General features: G+C 43.2%; 1 protein-coding gene across 1 annotated transcript in view; it reads right to left on the minus strand.

The window, feature by feature from the left end:
• Positions 1-7,221: 7,221 nt before the first annotated feature.
• The window catches only part of LOC311033834 (guanine nucleotide-binding protein subunit alpha-12-like), a 34,167-nt gene continuing 18,888 nt past the window's right edge, over positions 7,222-22,500 (minus strand). The window contains exons 3-6 of the mRNA XM_084041510.1: positions 14,279-14,329; positions 13,232-13,432; positions 9,252-9,458; positions 7,222-7,811 (exon numbers count right to left, since the gene is read on the minus strand). Of these exons, the coding sequence (XP_083897636.1) occupies positions 7,650-7,811; positions 9,252-9,458; positions 13,232-13,432; positions 14,279-14,329 (621 nt within the window). The 3' untranslated portion in view covers positions 7,222-7,649. The remainder of the gene's footprint in view (positions 7,812-9,251; positions 9,459-13,231; positions 13,433-14,278; positions 14,330-22,500) is intronic.

Consider the following 22,500-nt stretch of genomic DNA (forward strand, 5'->3'; position numbering starts at 1 on the left):
TTAATGGGTTAATTATGACACCACATCAAAATGTTATATTTCCTACTGATTTTGATTGTCCATAAGCTATACATAACAACCTTTTTTTTTTGGGTTCTTCTTCTTTTGTAATATTTTCTTTCACATCAGGATGTAATGATCATCAGACTCATAGCAATAACCCACCAATCTCCTACACTCTCCCCCCCAGTCAGAGTTTGAATGAATGTAGAATTATGTACAGGATGTCATTTGTAAATTGTGAGTGGACTTAATTTAACAGACTACATACATATTTAATTCCAAAAGAAAAAACCTCTCTCTCACACTTATGCCAGTGTGCCAGTGTTCACCCTCCGCTGTGCCAATGTTGGCACCCGTGCCTAAGGTTGCCTACCCCTGCAATATACAGTAGTAGAGAGTCTTTAAATCTGTCATACTCATAACCGACAAATACCTCACAGCTCTGTGTCAGAATGAACTGGAAACGACGGATAAGGTTACCGTAGAAACTAGAGTGGGTTTTTGGAGGGAAATCGCTGGGTTTTCATTTGGTCTGTGACTGATCTGATGGCGTTAGCAGATTAGCCTCATATTACAGGTAATTACATGAAACGCACAAAGGGAACCCATGGTTAGCCTCCGGGGCAGTACTTCCAACATGACAGGTGTTCCATCTCTATGCTTTCTGGCTCTGGCAAAAGGTTCTGCGTGTGTTCAAAACCACAGTGTGGGACTTCCCTATAGGATATGAAAATAACTTCTTTTTTCTCCTTGACAAAAAAGTACTGTTCCCCCTTAAAGGCTGTTTCATACTAGTGTAAGACAAATGCCTGTCAACCGTGTCGGCCAACAAAATGACATTTTCACGCTTCGTGGTCGTTCAAACGGAGTCTAAATGAGTCTCAAGGGCTAATTCATACTTTGGGGAAGCAGGACCGCCACGGCTTGACAGAAATAACAGATTTTCATTAAGCACTGCGGTGGTCGTACTGTACCTCGCTGTGTAAAGTCTGAGCCCTACTCGGAGCCGAGAACAAGAACTCTCAGCCCAAAACACGCTCGCCCCGGGTCAAAACCGACGACCTCGGAACGGTCGCCACCAGGTATTCTTAACCCTTTAAGACGGGGAACGTATCTGTGTCCTTTTAGATTTCTTTGGCTATTTTTGAAAAAACGTGAAAATTATTTTTTCATATTGTTTTCCGAAAAACTGTTAGGATTTCGATTTTTTTAGACGCGGCCTCAGGTCATAATGGGTTAAACGTAACCCCAGTGAAACTATGCTGCCCTACAAAGCCAGATGAACGATTACCTCAAGAACAGATGTACATTTATTGTAATCACTGATATGCCGATATCACATTTGGCTGACCAGTTGAGTCACTTTTAAACCCATTTTTCAGTGATTTTCTTTTTCCTAGTTACTGCACTTTGTCTTTGTAGGGCAGTATGGCTAAAGCTAACCTTATTCCTAAACTAAACTCAACCTCAGTAAAACTATGCCTAACATTAAACGTATTCCTAACCCTAACCTCAGTAAAATGAATACAAGAATACAACAACCGCTTGGGGCAAGCAGTCCGCGAAAAAAAAAAAAAAAAACTGGGGACGAGTGTGTTTTGGGGCGAGCCTTCCGGTTACCCTCAGGCCTCCATAGCATTTTTATAATCATCCGCCATTTCTGCCCACGCCATCTGCCCTCTGGTCCTCCTTCCTCTGCCTCTTCTCTTGGCTTTCTGCTCCTCTCTGTGTTCTCCCCTCGACCCCACAGACCTCTTCTCCCACAGAGTTTAAGCACCATTCATAACTGTGTTGCTGTGTTGTATGACAGCGTTGCGTGCCAAGAAAGCTGACTGGCTTTTTTTGTGGCAAACACACAATTTACAATGTAGGCATTTAGCAGAACCTCTTGACCAGAGTGACGTACAAGACGCTCTTAACCAGAGTGACGTACAATATGGTAAACACTTGCATCAAATGCAGAAATACAGTGTAGTGCCTCAGTAAACTAGAGGATCACGAGGATAAACCCAAGAATCTAACATCAGTGCTGAAGTCTAAACAATATAGTATCAAAATTATAATCTGTACATTGAAACTATAGGATGATACCAGGTAAACAAAGAACCTGGCATCTGTCTAAATAACCTGCTATCTAACAATGTTATCTAATGCTATCTAAATACACACACGTACGCGTACGCACACACACACACACACACACACACACACACACACACACACACACACACACACACACACACACACACACACACACACACACACACGCGCGCGCATTCTGCAGAATGCAGAATACCTTAGCAAAAAAGAAAAAGCATGGTCGTGCACACAGACAAGTAAAGATAGATGGCTATCATCAGCAAATCACAGTGTATTTCACCGTAGAGCAGGCATCTTCAACAGGGGGTCCGGGACCCCAAGGGGGTCCTCAGAGTAACCACAGGGGGTCCACCAAATATTTGTGTGATGGGGAACATTAGCCGAAAATAGCAGATCTACAAGCCCACATGCGAGGCGTTGTGGGCATGTAGATCGGCTATTTTGGTGTGTTGGTGTAAAAGTAAAAAGAGCAGACCAAGTACAGAGCCAACGGTCAAGTTGACTAATATTGAGGTTAACTGTCTGAAAATAAACGGGAACATCCAACCATGATGACAACAGTGCTGTCAAACTAGTCTATGAAGCTACCTATGAAAAAGTTTAATCTGCAACACAATTTTATACAATATGTATTGGGGGGAGAGGGGGCCCTGCTTCATCTCTAGCCCAGCTAAGGGGTCCTTGGCCTGAAAAATGTTGAAGACCCCTGCCATAGAGCACAGATCCAGCGAGGACAAATGGACCAATCAGAAAGCCCCTTCACACCTTCATCATCCACTGGCATCCACCAAGTGTTTCTTTTTTTTCGCCCTCCAACTTTCCATGACACTTGATTCAATGATTCATTACTCGTATATGTTTTTTTTATAGTCTTTTTTTTGTTTATTTAAAACTCTATTTATATTTTCACAGGTCTCTCTCTCTCTCTCAGCTGCTGGCCATTCCCACTCAGCAACGACATCCAGTGCAACAAAGACAAAACGTGAGACATTGATGAACCTCAACGTCCATCTGCAAAGGGAAGTTAGTAGGCCGTCGTACAGTGACGCCATTACAGTAGTCTTGCGTAGCCAGACAAACTATTCCACAATCTCCGAATGCTATATAGCAGTGGTTCTCAACCTGTGGTCCGGCGACCACTAGTGGTCCTTGAGGGGGTTCCAGGGGGTCCCCAGCCAAATGAATAGTTAGAAACCAAATTGACCCTTATGTGTCTGTAACTCTGAGAGTGTACAAATGGAACCAATGGGTCCATTTGGTTCCATTTGTACACTCTCAGAGTTAAATGAACACTAATGATGATGATACAGGGTAGATTAGGACCCCCCAAGAAATCAAAATGGTTGAGTCCCTGCCATATCTTTTCAAATGGGGGTCCGTGGGCTATTTTGTGTCAATTTGGGGGTCCTTGACCCAGAAAAAGGTTGAAAACCACTGCTATATAGAGTCTGGAACTACAACTTCCCACAAATCCGAGGCAGGAAGCTGGCATCTGTTCGTCATTTACGTTCACGAAAACATATTTTAAAATATCTTTACATTAAAAAAAAATCATTTCCATTTCTGCTAAGCAGCAAGCTATACCGTATATGCTTAGACGATTCAGATGTATGTATTAGGATACATTTGCGCGACTGCATAGACGAAAGGGAAGTGGGGGAGGCGGGGGGGGGGGGGGGATATTAAATCATCAACAGAGCTTCCGTTGATCCAGACCGGAAGCATTTTGAAAATTGTGGGAGGCAACAAGTCTGGCCACGCGAGACTACCGTTACAGAGGCTAGTGGCGTTTGTGACACAAGGTTAACCATGTTACACACACACAATACACACACACACACACACACACACACACACACACACACACACACACGGTCAGTTCAGACATGTACAGTATTACTACAGTATATACAAGATGAAGAACAGGAACGGCAGTACAGTATGTCCCCGTGCCTGCACACACGCACACACACACACACACACACACACACACACACACACACACACACACACACACACACACACACACACACACACACACACACACACACACACACACACACACACACACACACACACACACACGTTAAAACACACAGGTAGAATATACAGTTGAATACAGTATTACCATAAGGCGTATGGAAGTGCTCATCATTGCAGTTGAACCCTGTTATTGACCCCCCCTACCCCCCCACGCTCCTTCCATCCACCATCATGTGTTTGTTTGTACAGGACGCACACAAGAACAGGAATGAGCTACATTAAGTGCACCGAAAACAAAAGTAATAAAATAAAAGGAAATAAAATAAAATAAAATAAAGTGGTACAGTAATACACCTGGGCTCCCCTCTGGACTGGAGGACTTATTATACATAGTGGTCTGAAAGGTAGAAAATAACACAGGTAAAATGCACTTATAGGACCAGGAAAACACTCTGTTTTAAGTGTATAAATGGTCAACTTGAGTTGAATTACACTGAGGATAACATTACTGTGCTGCAGAGGAGCTGTTTCTGTTGTGTACATGCGTGCATGTCTGGGAGTGTGTGTGTGTGTGTGTGTGTGTGTGTGTGTGTGTGTGTGTGTGTGTGTGTGAGAGAGACAGTGTGTGTGGGTGTGAAATGATATGTGGGTGTGTGTGGGTGTGTGTGAGATATGTTTCTGTGTGTGTGCGCGTGTATGTGTGTGTGTGTGGGTGCGTGCGTGCGTGCGTGCGCGCGTGTGTGTGTGTGAGAGCGTAATTATGTGTATGTGTGTGCGAGTGTATGAGAGAGACAGTGGGTGTGAGCTGATGTATGAGAGTGTGTAATAGTGTGTGTGTGTGCTTGCGTGTGTGTGTGCTTGAGTGTGAGTGCGTGTGTGCGTATGTGTGTGAGAGAGTTTCTTTTCAGCCCTGTAAGTCCTTTAATTCATCAGCCTCCTCTTTCCGCTGGTAGTAAAAGGAAGGTTAGGGAAGGAAGGCACAATCCCTCCATTGTACTGAGACTCACTATCTGCAGCTGTTCATCTCTGCTGTACGATGGAGGGAGAGAGGGAGGGAGGGAGGGAGGGAGCGGAAGAATAAGAGGTGGGGGGGTGGAGGTGAAGATAGTGAGGGTGGAGAGGTGGGGGAAAGCAGAGGAGGGAAAAAGGTCAGCAGAGAGAGAGAGAGAGAGAGAGAGAGAGAGAGAGAGAGAGAGAGAGAGAGAGAGAGTCTTCCTCTTTCCCAAGTTCATTGACAGCAACACTTGTGCAACCTTATCACACAGAGCAGCATATGACCACTGCTCTGCTGGCCCCATTACTCCCATTAACCACTTAAACCCCCAGCAGTCCGTTATCTGAGGCTTTCACAGGAAAAAAATTGCAGATCGACAAGGCTTGTTGATCAGCTATTTTCAGCAAAAGCTTTCCCCCACCATAACAGAAAACTCGAAAATACACTAGTATAGAGTAGAGTTCTCAAATTCTGCCCGAACCCGTCCCAACCCCATGTGACGTATTCGGGCCAGGCCAGGCCGGGCCGGGCCGAAAATGTCAGAACGGGCCGAGCCTTGGGTTCCAAGAAAAAAAAATATATACATATATATATATCTTTTTTTGGGGGGTTCTCGGGCCTAACATTATGGTAATTGTTCGGGCCGGCCCAGTTCGGGCTCAGTTAGGGCCGGGCCTTCATTTTCGGGCCCGTTGAGAACTCCAGTATAGAGCCCTGAGGGACACTGGTCAACCATATTATGGGGTTTAAGTGGTTAATGGACGACTTCACCCATTTTCACCCTATCTTCATGTAATTGGTTCTCACTGATGCTCATTATAGTATGAATAGTATGATACCATTTGTGTCTAGTCACTCTGTGTCTCAGAGGAGGGCTGTGGACAGTTCAGAAACCCGCCTACCAATGACATCATCGATTGGGAAATTCAAGCTAATAGAAACTGCAGGCTTTCTATTCCTTGGACAGCTAGCGTGCTATTACGGGAGCTGCATTGTTCTCACGTTAATAAAAATCCAAATAATAAATAAAACAATTGTTTGAAGAACAAAAAACCCTGCCCTAACATTGATGTCATTGGTAGGCGGGTTTCTGAAGAGTTCACAGCCCTCTTAATGAGACACAGACAGAGTAGAAAGAAATGGTACCGTTTTATCATGAGCATTAGTGAGGACCAACTATAATATGAACATAGGTTGAAAATGGGTGAAGTCGTCCTTTAACATAAGCTCTTTCTACTTCAATCTTAAAGCCCTTTCCTCTCTCTCTCTCTCTCTCTCTCTCTCTCTCTCTTTCCTCTCCTCTATCCATCACGTGTGTGTCAGGCTCTCTCTTCACATGCCTTCAGTTCCCATGTCCTTCTTACATCTCTCTTTCATTTCCTCTCTCTCTCTGTGTCTCTCTCTCTCTGTCTGTCTGTCTGTCTCTCTCTCTCTCTCTCTCTGTCTGTCTCTCTCTCTCTCAGTATTGTTTATCTGGTTAACCCTGCGCTGTACTGCAGCGTGCTGTAGCAGTGCTAGACTGATTTAGTGTGATGATGACATGGTACTGTATAGCTAAATGAGTCATGTTAATCTCACGAGGGGAAGAAAGAAAACCGCACTTCCCATAGTTCCCAGCTCTCTTTCTCACTTTGAGTCAGTGCCCTTTGTGTCGTATTATAGAGGAACATTTTGTCCTTTCTTATTTGTGTTTTTTTTTATTTTGTCTTTTTAAAGCATGTGCATGAAAACGATAAGAATGTATTATTTCAGAAGTCAGTGTGACTGACTCCCTTTTCCAACATGAAACACAGGGACGTGCACAGATAGACTCTAGGTGGTGCTAGAGCACCTGCCCTTTGCCCTCTTGACCAGAAGTGCCCTTTTGGAAAAAAACGTTGTTTTTTTTCCAGTTTACAGCAGGGGTCTTCAACAGGGGGTCCGGGACCCCTTGGGGGTCCTCAGAGTTACTACGGGGGGTCCGCCAAATATTTATGTGATATGATTTTTCTTTTTACCATAACCACTCGAAACCTAGCATCCCTTTTCTGAGGAGAACTTTAGCCAAAAATAGCAGATCTACAAGCCCACAACGCCTCGCGCTGCGAGGCGTTGTGGGCTTGTAGATCGGCTATTTTTGGCAAAGAGGTATAGGTGTAGAGGGGAAAAAGACCAAGTAAACAAAAAAAAGTATAATTTACTTGAGCACCTGCCCCTCAAAATGTCTGTGCACGCCACTGATGAAACACTGTTTATGTTCGATTTGGTTTGTCGTCCTCGACGCTAAGGGCTCAGGTTAGTGGCGCTTTCCCCCTCCTGCCATGTCCAACACATATATGCTGGTTCCACAGGTTCAGAGAGTTCAGTGGTCAGTCAGGACCCACTCCAGGGTGGGCCGAAGGGGGGTGTCAACAACAGACCCTTTCCACAGGTCAGTCTCAAAGTCATGCCTTGTGTGTTTTTAAGAGTCAGAAACCGCGGAGGCCTTCGTTTTAACGGTCCGTCCGTCCAGAGAAATATAAAACCACGAGGTGGAGGTGGAGTTGGAGTTGGAGTGGAGCCCCCCTGTGGTGGTGGTGGAGGTCGGGGGTCACTGCAGCATTATGTCCTTGAGGTTCTCCTGCAGGATGGTGTCCTTGACGGCGTGGAAGACGAAGCGGATGTTCTCCGTGTCCACGGCCGTGGTGAAGTGGTGGAACAGCGGCTTCGCGCGGTTGCGTCGCTTCCGGCTGAACGACTGCACCAGGAACGCCTGGAGAGAGAGACAGAGAGAGAGAGAGAGAGAGAGAGAGAGAGAGAGAGAGAGAGAGAGAGGGAGAGAGAGAGAGGGAGAGAGAGACACACACAGGATGAGAGAGCTGCCGTTTACTTGATGATGAATTGTCACTCAAGGGAGGACTTTCTTGGCCGCCGATGAAGCTGTCTCCGACAATAACGGATGACTGGTTCCACTGCTGTTGACATAATTATGTGCATAATTGGCTGAGAAAACAAATGAAATGTGATAGAATGTTTGCCAATTGTCATGGTGTTGTTGTCTGACTGTGAGGTAGCTGCATCGCAGCATACACAAAGACGTACTTTGTAATTTTTTTTGGCCTGTCAGTGTGTGTGTGTGTGTGTGTGTGTGTGTGTGTGTGTGTGTGTGTGTGTGTGTGTGTGTGTGTGTGTGTGTGTGTGTGTGTGTGTGTGTGTGTGTGTGTGTGTGCGTGTGCGTGTGTGTGTCTTTTCAAAACAGCAGAACTAATGGGATGGAAAGAGGACATCCAGTATTATCTCAAATAGTGGATTGAGATGCTAACAGGTGACAACTACAGCATTTTAAAGTCACTTTGTGTATGTCAGTGGTGTAAAGTACATTTACTAAAGTACTGTACTTACGTAACATTTTTAGGTATTTTGTATTTACCGGACTATTTTCAATGTTCAGTACTTTTACTTCTACTCCACTACACCTCAGAGGCAAACATTGTACTTTTACTACACTACAATTATTTTGAGTAACTTTAGTTACTAGTTACTTTGCATAATGTACATATATTACATTATAAAACATACACTAACCACTTTAGCCTTATTTTATACCTAGGCTATTTGAAAATCTCTCCTCTGTCCCTCCCTCTCTCTCTCTTCTTTCCCCCCGGTGACACGGTCGAGGCAGAAGGCCACCCACCCTAGAGCCTAGGGTCTGCCTGACGTTTCTTCCGGTTAAGGGGGAGTTTTTCGTTGCCACTGTCGCAAAATTGCTTGCTCAGGGTGGGACTGTCGGGTCTCTGCTCTACATCTAAAGTGTCTTGAGACAATTTGTTGTGATTTGACACCTTAATAAAATTGAATTGAATTGAATTGAAAATAGCCGATCTGCAAGCTCACAACGCGTCGCATTGCGACGCGTTGTGAGCTTGTAGCTTGTAGATCTGCTATTTTCAAACATTTTAGTACTTTTACTTTTGGTGCTTTTGGTACATTTTGATACCAATACTTTTGTACTTTTACTCAAGTAAATTTCGAATTCCAGACTTTTACTTGTAACAGAGAACTTCTTCATTGCAGTATTGATACTTTTACTTAAGTAAAACATTTGAGTACTCTTTCCACCACGTGTGTGTGTGTGTGTGTGTGTGTGTGTGTGTGTGTGTGTGTGTGTGTGTGTGTGTGTGTGTGTGTGTGTGTGTGTGTGTGTGGGGTATACCTGTACATCTTCTAGCCTGCGGGGGTCTCCTCTGAACTCGGGGAAGTTCTTGCGGATGTCTGCGATGCGGATCTTCTCCACCAGCAGGTCTGTCTTGTTGAGGAAGAGGATGATGGAGACGTTGAGGAAGAGCTTGTTGTTGACGATGGTCTCAAAGATGTTCATGCTCTCCACCAGGCGGTTGGTCCTGCGGTCCTCCATCAGGACCTGGACACGCACACACGCACACGCGCACACACACACACACACACACACACACACACACACACACACACACACACACACACACACACACACACACAATAGTAAATGACATTGATCATCCCCTCAAAAGTGACTTTACAATCGTGCCATCTGGACGAAGATACAGAACTTTGAGTTGGGGGAAAAAGTTCATTTTAATCCATTAAGACCGGGAACGCATCTGTGTCATTTTAGATTTCTTTGGTTTTTCAAAAATAGCAGATATACAAGCTCATAGCGTGGCACCAAGTGCCGCACTATGAGCTTGTAGATCTGCTATTTTTAGAAAATTTGTGCAAATCTTTGAATATATATACATTTTTAAGCAAACATCTGTAACTCAAATCTTTGCTTCTGGGGATTCTACAAAAATGTCTTCTAAATCCTAACAGTTTTTCTTTTTTTTATGATGTTGCTATAATATCAGTGGTCCTCAAACTTTTTTCATGTCAAGGACCCCCAAAATGATATGTATTTGGCCATGGACCCCATCTAAAAATATGTTGTTCCAGGGACCCCCCAGAAGCAAAGATTTGAGTTACAAATATTCGCCTTAAAAATATATATATTCAAAGATTTGCACACATTTTCACGATTTTTCAAAAATAGCAGATCTACAAGCTCGTAGCGCAGCACTTGGTGCCGGGCTATGAGCTTGTATATCTGCTATTTTTGAATAGCCAAAGAAATCTAAAATGACAAATGCGTTCCCGGTCTTAATGGATTAATAGGATTTTTTGAATAGGATTAATAATGGTTTTGTCCATTCAGCGGCCACTGCTGCATTAAACAAAAGTGCCTCGTCGATATGTTGGTTTGCATACTCTGGGTACTCTATGTATTTATGTCTTTATGTTGTTTTGTATACTGTTATATTGTTATGTGTTTTCTGCTGAACAGACAGTGAAACGGAACATCCCTTTAGGGACAATAAAAAGTCTGATTATATGTCTCTAGTTCCTTGATTTTTTCCACCACTGTAACCTTGACGGCAGTCATAACAAACCCTTAAGCAGCACACATGATGAGTGATGTGGAAGCTGTCGTTGTTTTCCTATGGAGAAAGCGCAGACCTGACCCCCAAGCGACCGTTTTGATGCTACCATTCATGTATTGCCTGTCTGAACTCGCCACAATGGCGTGCAAACCGCACTATCGCCCAAAAGTTGACCTTTTTGGCTTTGACCCCATGTGCCTCTGACCTTTGAAAGAGCATTCCAGTCAACATGCTCGCTATGTTATCTGTATCTGTTGAGTTCAGTGTCATGTGTGTAAAGTGTTGTGTGTTTGTTTAAATCTTGAGCCTAAGTTAGGAACTGGAGACACACACCCAAAACAAAACATCTGTGAGGTGCTGATAATGGAAAAGAATGTCAGATCAATAGCGTACTCCATAACGTCGGTTGTGATGCTTACATAGTCACATTAGCCCTGGCATCGCTATTTTGGACAGGTCGTTACAGGCAAACATTCTCGAAAGTAGCGTAGGCCAAATTTCATACGCGTGACATCATATGCTGTTTTTTTACGGATCGGATCTTTAAACCTAGCTTGAACCCTCAGCACTTATGGGCCCAATCCACACCCTTATCGAAACCAATAACCCAGCCTTAGAACCAATCCCTGACACTGAAATAGTCTCCAGGACAGTGATAGAGTTATTGATGCAATGAACCAGTGATATGCACACATATAAAATACCATAAAACTATTTCAGAGTTCAATTAGTCTTCGTCGTCTTTTGGACGAGCGTCTAAGTTTTTGGGACTTGGCACTCCACCATGAGAACCCTTTAATGAGGTGCATTATTATTTAATTGTTTTACTCTTAGAGAATAAAATAGTGTCCTTGACACTGTGAACCCTTCATCAGGACTGAGGACCTTTGGTCTACAGTTGAGATACAACATTTGCTTCTCACACACACACGCACACGCACGCGCGCACGGCATGCCACGCACGGCACGGCACGCCACGCACGCACGCACGCACGCACGCACGCACGCACGCACGCACACACAGGAAACAGCTGTGTGTGTGAAAATGTAACTAAATACACTTACTCTACGTATACTGTACTTAAGTACAATTTTGAGGTATTCTTACTTACTAGATTATTTCCAATTTTCTGTACTTTTACTTCTACTCCACTGCATCTCAGAGGCAAATATTGTACTTTTACTCCAGAACAATTATTTGAAAACTTTAGTTACTAGTTGTAGATTTTGATTATTATTACAAAACATACATTAACCACTTCAGCCCTGTTTAAACTTTGGCAATTTGAAAATGTTTTTTAATGCATTTTACACATAATGTTGTATAATGTAAGTTGTGAAATGGGACATTCTGCATAATGAGTACTTTTACTTTTGGTACTGAAAGTATATTTTGATGCCAATACTTTAGTACTTTTACTGAAGTAAATTTTGATTACCAGACTTTTACTTGTAACAGAGCATTTCAGAACAAAGTTGATACTTTTACTTAAGTAAAACACGTGAGTACTTTGTCCACCAATGACACACACACACACACACACACACACACACACACACACACACACACACACACACACACACACACACACACACACACACACACACACACACACACACACACACACGCACAGTAACAGGATATAAACATCCTTTGTCTGTCCTTGGGTTCACAGGAGGTTCCAGTTATGTATTAACTAAAGTTTTCAGTAACTTGTCATTGTGACTTATGAAATAATACAGCCAGACAATGACAGAAGGCTTTATCTGTCCAGACAACGGCCACAGTTGAACGAACAGTCAAGGTTTGCTCAGCCAAATCCCAAGCACAAAGACAGCTCTGTTTCAAACCTCTAATGTCTCGTCTCTGACTTCTAGTTCAATGTCCACTAGTTACTTTCAACATGGAACGGAAATCAAGCCGTTCATTACATACTGTAAAAGCTGCTTGAGTTAGCCACGCCATGTAAACAATTCCACATCAAAGTCATATGATTTAACTGTAGACCGTAAAGAAATACGGACAGCGTAACGCCATTGGCCTATTTTGCAGCGATTTCAAATCCTTTCTATATCCAGTTGATATCCGGTCCGAAATGCAAACAGAAATTAAAACTATTGGCTGAAACCACAGCGAGGGTGAGTCTTCACTCGGTAGAACCAGCAGAAACCCTAGAAACACACACTTCCTAATATATAGCCTCAATTTACAAGCCGGATGCTAGCCCCTTGAATTTAACCCATTAAGACCTGAGGCCGATTCTACAAATGCCTTCTAAAATCAGTGGTATCTGCCAAGAAAGGACCTCCAAAATGATATACTGTATATTTGGCCGCGGACCCCCATCTGAAAATGTTTTGTGCCAGGGACCCACCAGAAGAGATGATTAGTGTTCCAAATGATTAAATGATTAAAAACTTAAAAGCAAGAGCTTGTAGATATGCTATTTTTGAGAACCACCGTTCTAAACCACTGTTCTAAATCCTAAGAGTTTTCTGAAAATGTATGTTGCTATATATATACGGTATATATATGTATATATATATATATATATAAAATCGAAAAGGTTGGTTAAGTATGTCAGCCATGTGTGTGTGTGTGTGTGTGTGTGTGTGTGTGTGTGTGTGTGTGTGTGTGTGTGTGTGTGTGTGTGTGTGTGTGTGTATGCGTGTGCGTGCGTGCGTGCGTGCGTGCGTGCGTACGTGTGTGTAGTGTGTGTGTGTGTGGCGTGTAGTGTACCTGGTCATACTCAGACGATGACACCATAAATAGTATGGAGGTGATCCCGTCGAAGCACTGGAACCACTTCTGCCTCTGGGACCTCTGTCCCCCCACGTCCACCATCTTGAAAGGGATCTTCTTGATCACAAAGTCGTGCTCCACGATGCCCTTGGTGGCCTTCCTCGCAAACAAGATGTCCTGCTTGCTGGGAATGTAATTCTGTGAGAGAGAGAGAGAGAGAGAGAGAGAGAGAGAGAGAGAGAGAGAGAGAGAGAGAGAGAGAGAGAGAGAGAGAGAGAGAGAGAGAGAGAGAACACGTCTTTAGATCACGTTAAAACAGACAGATATTGACAGATATTTCACTGATATTTCACAGATATTTCACTGATATTGACGCAATAATATTGTGACCGTTAATTGCATACATGTTAGTGGATGTGTACGTACGATGCAGTGACGCCGTGTAACTATTAGACAGTGCAGGCGGTCCGAGAGTGAACACTTGTCTCCAAAAGAGTACAGCATTACGCACGCACCTCTACATTTGCCCATTTCAGAATAACAGAACTACTGTACAGTTCTGTGCTATGGTTCCATAAGGTGACGAGGTGGACACTCAGGTTAGCTAAGCTGTGCAATAAATGTATTATTAGATTTTCAACAGTGAGTAATCTGGGGACTGTGTTGATGTTGTTTTAGTATGACTGTCTGTCAGTGCGCACGGCAAGCATGTAAGATCCTACAGCGGCGACAGCGCATGTAAATGGATTAATTGCCAACGCATTGATGGTTTTTAAAGTGTAGGCCTGACATTAACACATTCACTGCCAGGTATGTATTAATTAATTCATCCACCACTGCCAGCCCGTAAGTCGGGATTTGCCTAGGGCCCATTCTGACGTTAACACGGCCCTGACGGGACCCCAACGCGTTGTGAGCTTGTAGATCTGGTATTTTCACTACTTCTTTAATTGGTTATTTTACAACTATGCACATCTCTAGACCGTCTTGTTTTTAATATTTAAGTTCTGAGAAGCACAGGAATAGAATCTTAACTTGACTCACCAGTTGACCGATGCGGTCCAAGTTATCCAGGAAGTATTTGACCGACTCACTCTGCAGAGAAGGAAGAAAGAAAGGCCATTAAAAGCTGAGTCATCCTATGATACACTCGGATTATGAGAATATCTCGGTGAAACCGTTTACAGAAGGAGAGGGTTACACAATTGCTCCATTAAAAAAACTCCTTTCATGGAAATCTGCCATTAATGTGGTTCATTGTTGTATTATTCCATTTGTCTTGATTGTGACCAATAATAATCAGGGGTGGATGATGGGTAAAATGTTCAGGCAAGAGATGTGCCTGAGTGAGTTCAGTTCCTTTCTTTTTTCTTGAGTCAAGTCAACCTTAACCCATTAAGACCTGAAGCCGATTCTACAAACAGTTTTATGAAAAACGTATGTTTCTATATCAGTGGTGCTCAATCTTTTCAAGTTAAGAACCCCCAAAATCATATGTATTTGGCCACGGACCCTCATCTCAAAATATGTTGTTCCAGGGACCCCCAAAAGCAAAGATTTGAGTTAAAAGTTTTCGCTTTAAAAAAAAAGATATTCAAAGATTTGCACATATTTTCACGATTTTTCAAAAATAGCAGATCTACAAGCTCATAGCGCGGCACTCGGTGCCGCGCTATGAGCTTGTATATCTGCTATTTTTGAATAGCCTAAGTGTAAAATAATGCTATTTTGGCTCAAATCAAAAAGTGACACAGATGCGTTCCAGGTCTTGATGGGTTTAACTTAATGGGGTTAACTTTATGTACATGATAGCACCAAATCACAAGTTGTCTCATGACACTTTATGAGCTCGAGCAGAACCAGGCTCTACATGTAGGTCAGGGGTCTTCAATGTTTTTCAGGCCAAGGAGGACCCCCCTTAGCTGAGAGAGAGATGAAGCAGGGACCCCTCCCCCCCATCCGCACTACATATTGCATATAATTGTGTTGCAGATCAAACGTTTTCATAGATTTCATAGATAGCTTCATTGACTAATCATCAGCATTGTGTAATTCAGTTTTTTTGTTCATTTCAGACATTTAACCACTTAAACCTTCAATACTCAGTACTTGATTTGCTCCTCTTCCCCTCTACACCTATACCTCTTTGCCGAAAATAGCAGATCTACAAGCTCACAACGCCTCGCAGTGCGAGGCGTTGTGAGCTTGTAGATCGGCTATTTTTGGCTAACGTTCCCCTCAGAAAAGGAATTCTAGGGTTCAAGTGGTTAATGTAAAAAAAAAAGAGAGAGAGGCTTGTCTTTTCAAGTTCCCTGTTCTTCACCAGCAGTTGTTGCTGATAAGGGAAATACATTTTCCATTGGACACAGCAGCAACAAAATAAACATCTTCCCAGTCTAACACACACCTGGACGCACCGATATGCTGCCATTTCTGTGTTCATCTACACAGGTTATGCTCATAATGCTGCCCATGTTAACCACCGCGGCACTATTTATACTCCATCATAATATGATGTTGTGAGGCAAAATTAGCAGATCTAGCTCACAACGAGTCGCAGCGTGATGCGTTGAGCGACTGTAGATCTGCTACTATTGCTGCTTCCTAATAATGAAAATAAAACTGTTTTGCCAGGTTCAATGGGCGCCAGGTTGAAAGTGGTTAAATAATGGATATAATCACTTCATTATTAAACAATTTTAAACAGTCTCAACATTAACAGATATTATTTTTGTTTTGAGTTCAGCTTCAGCAAATGATTTACTAATCAAACCGATGGAAATAAGTCAGAGCAAACTATTGGGCTGCTTCAAAAATCCTGGCTTTACGCTGATGAGTTTTAAAATGAATCTGCTTCTCTCTCTCCCCTAATCACACACACACACACACACACACACACACACACACACACACACACACACACACACACACACACACACACACACACACACACATACAGACAGAACAGGAAACAGCTGTGTGTGTGAAAATGTGCTGGGGAGAGACATGATGGGGGTGGGAGGGATTAACAGACAGAGAGACAGAACAGAGTTACAAAGTCATTCTGCCTCCCATCTCGCTCTCTCACACACACACACACACACACACACACACACACACACACACACACACACACACACACACACACACACACACACACACACACACACACACACACACACACACACACACACACACACACACACACACACACAGACAGACAGACAGACAGACAGACAGCTTCCATTCACACACACATAAATACATTCAGGGCCCATGTAGTACAACTTGACAGAATCATTTTCCACTAGTTGTATTAATTGAGAAGAACTTTCTACAAACCAAACAATCGCATCGTGACGTGTTGTGACCTTGTAGATCTGCTATTTTCAAAAGATGTCTATACATTTTGAAATGGGACATTTCTGCATAATGAGTACTTTTGCTTTTGGTACTTTAAACACATATTGATGCTAATACTTTTATACTTTTACTCAAGGAAATTGTGAATATCGAACTTTTATTTTTACATTGTGGTATTGTTACTTTTACTCACTCAAACGCCCCACTAGCTCAGAATGTGTATTCTTGTCAGATCTCATCATCTCCCATCATGTCTCTATGAGCCGTGCGTGCGCTCCCCCCCCCCCCCCCCTCCTCTGTCAGCCAGAGCAACGACCAACCAGGAAGCACAACCCCCTGTGACCCCCCAGCGTTGACCCACAATGTCACCGCAGTATAGGAAACAAAGGCAGGGACTCTGGTGGTCCGGCAGACATGAGGACGGCCGGGGGGACGGGGGAGGGACAGGGGGACTGGCGGGGGGGGGGGGGGGGGGGGGTACTGGAGCAGATGAGGGGAATTCCCGGAGATATTAAAACATGTTTCTCAACTTCTGGTCTGGGGGCCCACCAGGGGGTCCAAATGAACCCTTACGGGGTCTGTAACTCTGAGAGTGTACACATTTTTGTTGTTGAAAAAACTTTGCTATGTTGCTATATATATCAGTGGTTCTCAAACCTTTTCATGTCAAGGACCCCCAAAATGATATGTATTTGGCCGGGGACCCTCATCTAAAAAATCACACCTGTGTGAAGGTAGCGGCGCCTTTGATATATTTTGTCATAGATATGTGTTTCTACTAGAGCAACAATATTAAATCTCTGTAAATGTATTTCAAGGCTTCCAGTGGCACTAAATAGTACTCATTGTTTATTTAGTCATTGTTTATATAGACATCTAATTCTATATTCATGACATCATAGTGATGTCATGAATAGTAACATAGTGATGTCATGAATAGTGACCAATCAGAACGTTGACGGACCTGACCAATCAGAACGTTGACGGACCTGACCAATCAGAACCTTGGCGAGCCTGACCAATCAGAACGTTGACGGACCTGACCAATCAGAACCTTGGCGAGCCTGACCAATCAGAACGTTGACGGACCTGACCAATCAGAACCTTGGCGAGCCTGACCAATCAGAACGTTGACGGACCTGACCAATCAGAACCTTGGCGAGCCTGACCAATCAGAACGTTGACGCAAAAGCCAGGTATAGAGGGCTAATATCCGCTCTATACCTAAAGGTATAGAGCGGCTAGCGCCACTAAAAATATTTTGTTCCAGGGACCTCCTCTGGTGGATAAAATTCATATAACAGTCATTGTGGTATTGATTAATTGAATGTATTAGTAAGAGGCAACAATCATCACCTGTTCTTCCCTGTCAAACTTCTCTCCTTGACAAACTCCCTGCAAACAGCCTTCTCATGCAAACTTATTTCAAACGTGCCGACTATGTGCGAGTCAGTTATAGAATAAAGCCCATGTAAGGAATGACCATCTGTTGTTATACCTCTGTGTACCATCCTGCAAGTATAAATGTGTCTAAGACATTGGTGTTGGGGAGTGATGAGGGAAACCTGGGCAGCAGGCATGCTGCTGCTCTGTAACATGTAACTAAAAACTTCCATTACACTCCCCGACAGTGGTCTTCGCTCAATAGATTCAGGACTGGACAGACATGGGCCCTGCTTGGCCAGTCTTCACGAATGAGGCAGTATAGCCCACTGTGTGCTTGTGGAGATGGAGCAAACTATGGAGCAAATCATAGAAGTTTGTCCTCTCCAAAGACTGAAAGGAGGATTAGTCACCCTCCATACAGCAGACCCTCCATACAGCAGACCAGGAGAGGCAACTGCTTGGCTAAAGGACTTTGCATTCGCTAAATAAAAAAAATAGTGATTGATGGTCAAACATTGGCCAAATTGTCAAATATTAAAGAAAATAGACGATCTACTGTACAAGCTCACAACACCTGTAGATCGGCTATTTTCACGATATTTATCCGTGGAACCGAGTCCAACAAAGTGTAATGCCTCCGGGTCCCCAGTTCAAATATGATTATTTCGGGGGGTCTTGGCCTGAAAAGCTTGAGAACCACTGGTATAGAGCCCTGAGGGACAACGGTCAACTAAGTATAAGGTTTAAGGGTAAAGGATAACTTTGCAGATTTTTAACAATGTTAAGTGTCATTTTCAAGAGTTTCACACATGTCCTCCTAGTTGGATTAAAAATAAATTGTGAAAGTGCCCTTTAAATGGACTTGATGGGTTCACTGCTAAAATGTGAGGGAGAGTTGAACCGTTATGCTCGCTACAACAGAGAAATGCTGCGCTTTGTGTGTGTGTGTGTGTGTGTGTGTGTGTGTGTGTGTGTGTGTGTGTGTGTGTGTGTGTGTGTGTGTGTGAGAGAGAGAGACTGGGGCAGGGGTGACTGTGTGGTTTGGTCTGTGTACATGAGCATTGGTGTATGTGTGACTGTGTATGTATGTGTGTGTGTGTGTGTGTGTGTGTGTGTGTGTGTGTGTGTGTGTGTGTGTGTGTGCATGATGAGCATCAGTGTGTATCTGTCTGTGGCCTGTGTGTATGTGTGCGTGTGCGTGTGCGTGTGCGTGTGCGTGTGCGTGTGCGCGTGCGCGTGCGTGCGTGTGTGTGTGTGAGTAAGGCAGGAGGAATGTCTCCATTCACGGTGTGTATGGGCAGATTAGGGGCTTTATTGCCGCTAGGCCTGAAAAGGTTCACATTGTGTGTGTGTGTGTGTGTGTGTGTGTGTGTGTGTGTGTGTGTGTGTGTGTGTGTGTGTGTGTGTGCGCACTGATATTGGCCAATGTGGGTCTTTCCCCTAGTACTAATACAACAGAATATTCCAGCAGTCATTCAGAGATGAAAGGAGTGCAGAGAGAGAGAGAGAGAGAGAGAGAGAGAATAATGATGTTTTGGCCCAACAATCACTTGAGAAGTTAGTCCACCCACTCCCCTGGGGGGAGGTGTTGTTGCTTTGGTCCGCTTTCTGTTCTCTGTTTGTCAGCAACTTAATGGGGATCCGCCTGGCCCTGCCCTGGCCCTGCCCGGCACGCCATGACATGAGCTGTTCAGGACGCACGTTGGCCCATGCTTTGGAGCAGTGCTTCTCAAACGCGCCTCTCATGAGATAATGAGAGGTGCAATAATCATTGGCACCTCTTCATTTATCCCATTGAGACCCGAAGCCGATTCTACTCCTAAATCTCAACTGTTTTCTGAAAAACGTATGTTTCTATATCAGTGGTGCTCAATCTTTTTCATGTCAAGGACCCCCAAAATGATATGTATTTGGCCGCGGACCCCCATCAAAATATCTTGTTCCAGGGACCCCCCCAGAAGCAAATATTTGAGTTAAAAATGTTTGCTTTAAAAATATATATATTCAAAGATTTGCACACATTTTCACGATTTTTCAAAAATAGCAGATCTACAAGCTCGTAGCGCGGCACTCGGTGCCGCGCTATGAGCTTGTATATCTGCTATTTTTGAATAGCCCAAAGTGTAAAATAACGCTTTTTAGCTCAAATCTAAAAATGACACAGTTCCAGGTCTTAATGGGTTATAAAGCCCTGGTTGGAAAATTACCACCTTATATCTCATCCATGCTACGTCAGAAACCCAGTCACATTCTAACTCGCTCCAGCGATTGGCTATGGTCCTTCTGGTTCCTTTTGCCAGTTTGGAACCGGGAAAGACTGCTTTTAGCTTTGGTGCACCTGATTCCTGGAACCTCTTACAATAAGAGCTTAAACTGAATAAATACCCTAGCATCTATTGGCCATTTTAGGAATTTATATAATAACTGTGCATCTGATTGTTGTCAACATTATGTGTGTGTGTATTCTCGGCATCATTGTAAATGAGGGTGTCCCTCAATGATCTCTCTGAGAATCTTAAATAAAGGTTGAAAAATATGTTTTCGTGTGAAGGACCCCCAAATTGATAGGGATTTGTCTGCGGAGAGTTTGTGCCAGGGGATCCCCAGAAGAGAAGATTTGTCTTTAAAAAAATGCAAGCCAACATATAAATGGATAAAGCGGTTAAAATGATTGTGATGCTATGTTAACTATTTTTTCTGGGGACCCTCTGGACCTAACCTAACCATAATCCTAATCCTAAACTATGCGGAGAGAGAAAACACTGCAAGATTCGATCACAGGAGGTTGCCGTTTCTAGCCAAGCGCTGCTACCAGGGTTGGCCAGCGAGGCAGCTGGCCAGCCCATTGATTCGAGTAGTATTTGAAGCTCCAATACGTGCCTTTTAGTTGTTGTAGTCTTATAGTGACGCATTAGGGAGTGAAAATGATAGAGTATAGCAATAACTGACGCCTGTCTGTGAGAATGTGTTGACTACTGGGACGGGGAGAAAAGGAAAACATTGGCTTTAACTTTATCTCGAACAAAGGTTAAAGATAAAGAGACATGTTTGCTATTGTGTAGACTAGACAAAGGAAGTATGGGATTTTTAAAAGTGGATCAATACTCGTATGTGTATGAGCGTGCATGCATGTGTGAGTTCTGTTGATAGATTTAACACTAGACAATTGAAGAGAAACAAGCCTTCAATTCTAATCACTAACAATCACATTCTGTGCTTATGATGTGTACTACTAGAACAGGGGGGGGGGGGTCTAAATTGAACCTTACAAGTCTGTAACTCTGACAGTATACAAATGGAACCAAATGGACCCGTTAGGGTCCATTTGGTTCCATTTGTATACTTTCAGAGTTGAGGGGAGACCTTGACATTCAAAAGTTTGACAACCATTGTACTAGAATATGCTATTTAACCCATTCAATCCGGGAAAGCACCTGTGTCATATTAGATTTCTTTGGGCTGTTAAATAATAGCAGATCTACAAGCTCATAGCGTGGCACCGAGTGCCGCGCTACGAGCTTGTAGATCAGCATTTTTTTCTGAAAAATCGCAAAAATGTGTGCAAATCTTTGAATATATATATTTGAATGGCCTGACTAAAAGAGAAGAAATTGAAACACTCCCAATTTCTGCTACCCTCGATAGTTCCAGCAAAGACCTATATAAACCCTATGAATTTAAACCCAATATGTGTAGCTGTGCTTGTCGCACACACCGGATAACGCAGAGGATGTTTTCAGACCAAGCGAAACTGTGAAACCGTAAACCTCTCTGTTCAGGAAACACACTCTTAAAATGCCCACTTCTATTTATAGTAACAACTGTTGCATACTCTTTCACTCACCAATTATTTAAGATCGGGGTCGGCATTTTGGAGGTACTTGACATGAAAAATGTTTGAGAAACACTGATATTATAGCAACATAAGTAAAAATGAATAAAAAAACTGTTAGGATTTAGAAGACATTTGTAGAATCTCCCAGAAGCAAAGATTTGAGTGACATGAATACAGTATGTTACATTATTTATTATTACAGTTGAGCAACAGCTTGATATCTGAGTCTTGCTTTCCTAGAAGACGTGCGGTCGCTAGACGACTAGAACCGTGCACGCCATGCCGACCCCAACCTCGCCTCATGTAGGGTCAAGAACCAGGGGTGTTAAGTAACTAAGTACATTTACTCAAGTACTGTTACTTAAGTACAATTATTTCCGATTTTCTGTACTTTTACTTCTACTCCACTACATCTCAGAGACAAATATTATACTTTTACTCCACTACAACTATTTGAAAACTTTAGTTACTTTGTAGATTTTGATTATTATTACAAAACATGCATTACCCACTTCAGCCCAATATACATTTCGGCCATTTGAAAATAGCCGATCTACAAGCTCACAACGTGTTACGATGCGCCAAGTTGTGAGCTTGTGGATCTGCTATTTTCAAAAGATTTGTATACATTTGAAAACTTGTGAAATGGGACCTTCTGCATAATGAGTACTTTCTACTTTTG

Source organism: Gymnoscopelus microlampas, assembly GCF_963454915.1.
Source record: "Gymnoscopelus microlampas genome assembly, chromosome: 2".
NCBI lineage: Eukaryota > Metazoa > Chordata > Actinopteri > Myctophiformes > Myctophidae > Gymnoscopelus > Gymnoscopelus microlampas.